This window comes from Sinocyclocheilus grahami, unplaced genomic scaffold, assembly GCF_001515645.1.
Source record: "Sinocyclocheilus grahami isolate Dianchi unplaced genomic scaffold, SAMN03320097.WGS_v1.1 scaffold715.1, whole genome shotgun sequence".
NCBI lineage: Eukaryota > Metazoa > Chordata > Actinopteri > Cypriniformes > Cyprinidae > Sinocyclocheilus > Sinocyclocheilus grahami.
Window position 1 is genome coordinate 106,570 of NW_015505894.1, and position 3,500 is coordinate 110,069.

Below are 3,500 nucleotides of genomic sequence, written 5' to 3' on the forward strand. Positions count from 1 at the left end.
GCAGTTTATAAAATCCTGATGCTAATAGTGCAGTTCCTGTGCAAAGAACAGTAGATTTTCAATGGCTTTATTTGAAAAATACACACCATTCACTTCGCTTCCTTTTCTCTTTTTATATCATGATGTACTGTATTACAAAAACACTACAAACCACAGGATTCAGACTACACAGACATCAGGCTTGGTTCAGAGATATGAGGTTAGCATGACATAGTTCTCACCAAAAGATCTAACTCAAGCGTCCTCTTTGAGGCACAGAATGTAGATTTTGTTCAAGATAACTTGAACGATGTTCAACATGCAATTCACTAGAGCCTAACGAAACTGAAATAACATCTAAGCAGAACTTACATATAAATATTAAAAACAAATACAAATCAATAGTGCCAAGTTACGCATTTGAAATTAGAGAGGAATATTGATTTCAGTATTACAGAGTGTTCGTTTTTGCTCAAGTTGCACACATTTTCAGAATACTACAGCAGGATGGTCTTAAACATTTAATCTCACATTTCTAATTCAGTTACAGCCAATAATATGTCCAGAGATACTGTTTGGTGTCACTGTTTATTGGAGTCGGACTGGTGCCATCTTGCTCTTCTGATACATGGTGAGTACTGAAATGCACAACACATGGAAAACAAGTACACCAAAATGGACAAAAAGTGTTAAAACATGAAACATTTAAGCTTTTGAATGCTGAAAAGAAAAACTGCTTTCACAAACACTCCACAATCAAAGCACAATCCACAATGAGAACACTGCAGAAGCAACATCGTTACATTGCAGGCAGGAAACGGGCTTCATCCTGCGGTGGTCTTATGGAGAATTTCCAAAGATCAGCAGCTCAGCTCAGCTCAGTGGAGGCAAAACCACAAGTGATGAGTTGAGTGCTTGCTCCTGTATAAATTGCTTTTCAAATAACGAAAAGTACACTAATTTTTCAAATATGTGGCTTTTCAAAAAAGTCTTTTTTGCACTTTTTTCCTATTTGGGCAGTTGGTACCAAAATAAATAAATTTCTCTTGTACAAATGTAATCAAGTATCGATATACTGAAGCCTATGAAAATATTATTTGGTTATTTAAAACTTGTGACCCCCAAGTTAGTCCTTTTCTCAATGGTTATCTGAAGCCTCAAAACCTATTTTAGGGTTGTTTTTCCAATATAAAATGATTGATATACAAAACAAGAATAACAATAGGTTTGAAAATCTGTAGCTTTGAAATAATGAAAACACTTTAGCTGGAACCTGATACAATATTTCTCTTGGTATACTATTAATATATACTGTGCAATATATAGTATGTACAGCTGTGCGGAGTTGAACTGTAGGCCATCTAGTTACTTCATAATAAATAGCGACCTTTTCCTTGATTTGCTCTTTCAAAGCAAACAGCCCAGAGAGAAATCTGCAGTTCTGCTGCATTTGTCATTGTGCTTAAATCTATGTACAGAACTCCAGCTGCTTGTGTCCATTTGCAGGGCTGATGGGATACCAGAGGATGTGCCGCAGATCAGCCTGTGGTGAGATCATTGTGAGGAGCCTCCAAAGTCTCAGCGATTTCACCCAACTCGTCTTGAAGCTCTGAGAAAGAGGGTCTTCGGAAAGCCTCTATCTGCATGAGAAACAACAACAGTCAATGGTAACACTTTACTTCCTTTTTCAAAGGGTTTGTTAGTTTTTAGGCATAACTGACAGAGGAAATGTGTGTTCATTTGATATACACGAAAGGTAACAAGGTCACTTACCAGACAGCAGCTGGCTGCCAACTCTAAAAGCCGCTGAGGACACTCACTGACCATTTTCCCAAATGCTGAAACGTCCAGGCCGTAGTCCTGCAACACACACAATCATAAATGTGTAGGTAGACAGTAGGTTTTTTTGTTTTGTAAAAAATTGATACTGGATGTAATATTTTCTGGCATTTCCAAAGTGTCAATAATTCTATTTCTGATCACCTGTGTTCTTGGAAGGATTTCTGGGTCTGCTGGGATCCTAGCCAGAATTTCACACAAAACAATTCCAAAAGAGAACACATCCACCTAGCGTTAAATAAAGCAAAATCAGAAGGTGAGAACTAGAAAATGCTTTAGAACATCACGTACATAAGACCAACATTTCACATCTTGCTCTGGTATTTTTGAGCCATTACCTTGCGGTCGTAGGGCTCCCCGCGCAGCATCTCAGGGGCCATCCAGAAAGCAGAGCCCACAAGTGAAAGCTTTCTGTCCTTTGCAGGAAGTTCAACCACCTCTCGAGCCAAACCAAAATCAGTAACCAGAGCTTCTCTGCCTCTCGCTGTTACCCTTATTAGACAATTCTTTTGGAGACACAAATACACAAAGATGTTTTGATGCAAAATTAGTATTTTTAGTCTCTTTTTAGTCTATTTTAGTACTATTACTAGTGGTTTATTCTCACTCTTGGGACTGTAAAATATAATGCAGTAAAATATAATAAAGTAAAAAAGTAATATTGTGAAATATTATTACAGCCATTACTCCATTCTTCAGTGTCACATGATCTTTCAGAAATCTTTCCAATATGCTTATTTGCAGCTCAAAAATATTTCTAATTTATTAAAGTATTAATTTATTTAAAAAAAATCTAATTGATCTCAAAACTTTTAAACTGTTCTGTATATACGCTTCATTTTCGCTAATAAATAATTGCATGTTATCTGCAATTATTTACTGTTAATCTTTCTTTCTTTTTAAATAATGTCATATAATTCATTCAAATATACCAGATACAGACATGCAAAAAAACACTACAAAATTATTTTAAGTGAATGTGCTGTCCTTCTCTGCCAAAAGGCGGCGCCAAAAACCAGCAGAAAGTTTCTAAACTCATTCACCCACAAAAACTCTTACATAGCATTTCCGAAATCTGAACTTGTCTAGTACCATATAACACCTTCATATGGCAGACATTAATATTACAGTTTCCAAATGAACACGAACCAAATTCAAAGTTTGAAGCTGTGTGGACTGACTTGTTTGTGGACTTTTTGTGTGAATGTAAACTGTGGAATTAATAAGCATCTAAATGCAATACAGATAAAGACAAATACAATACAAGCATAAATAAGATGCATGTTAGCAATTTTGTGGTTTAGTATCTGTAGCATGTCTGTAATGTTCTTTGGAGATGATGTGCCTGGCGGCTGAAGCAGAACTCCCAGGCTCAAATGAAAGACTTTCTCATCATCACCGTCTCCGTTTAATGAATTATTCAGCTGACCCTGTACCTCGCCAAAGGGTCCGGACCGCCTACAATTCCTCTCCTCCATCTCTATCACTCCAGGGGTACCAATATGCAATGTTATACCTCGCTTCCAGTTTGAATGTCTCTAGTGATGATGTGTCATGGCTAGAAACATTACCACGTAGTCTGAAAACTCAGTAGTTTAAAGGAAAATGATTGAGGGTGTAATAAAAATGGCCTGTTATTTTAGAAGAAAGGCAAATGAGGAAACATTGAGGCTGACCAGAGC

At 36.9% G+C, this 3,500-nt stretch overlaps 1 protein-coding gene across 1 annotated transcript; it reads right to left on the reverse strand.

The window, feature by feature from the left end:
* Positions 1-557: 557 nt before the first annotated feature.
* On the reverse strand, positions 558-3,296 carry LOC107560215 (dual specificity testis-specific protein kinase 2-like). The gene is made up of 5 exons (XM_016244331.1): positions 3,255-3,296; positions 2,157-2,324; positions 1,963-2,046; positions 1,753-1,839; positions 558-1,619 (listed from the first exon to the last, which is right to left on the reverse strand). The coding sequence occupies exons 1-5, from the start codon at positions 3,294-3,296 to the stop codon at positions 1,518-1,520; spliced, it is 483 nt and encodes a 160-aa protein (XP_016099817.1). The 3' UTR covers positions 558-1,517.
* Between the last annotated feature and the right edge of the window lie 204 nt (positions 3,297-3,500).

Excerpts from the sequence above, each read along its gene's own strand:
- LOC107560215 (XM_016244331.1), bottom strand. The coding sequence starts at position 3,296 with ATGGAGGAGAGGAATTGTAGGCGGTCCGGACCCTTTGGCGAG. Across the intron at positions 2,325-3,254 it reads GGTCCGGACCCTTTGGCGAG|AATTGTCTAATAAGGGTAAC; the intron begins GTACAGGGTCAG and ends TGTCTCCAAAAG. Across the intron at positions 2,047-2,156 it reads GGGAGCCCTACGACCGCAAG|GTGGATGTGTTCTCTTTTGG; the intron begins GTAATGGCTCAA and ends ATTTAACGCTAG.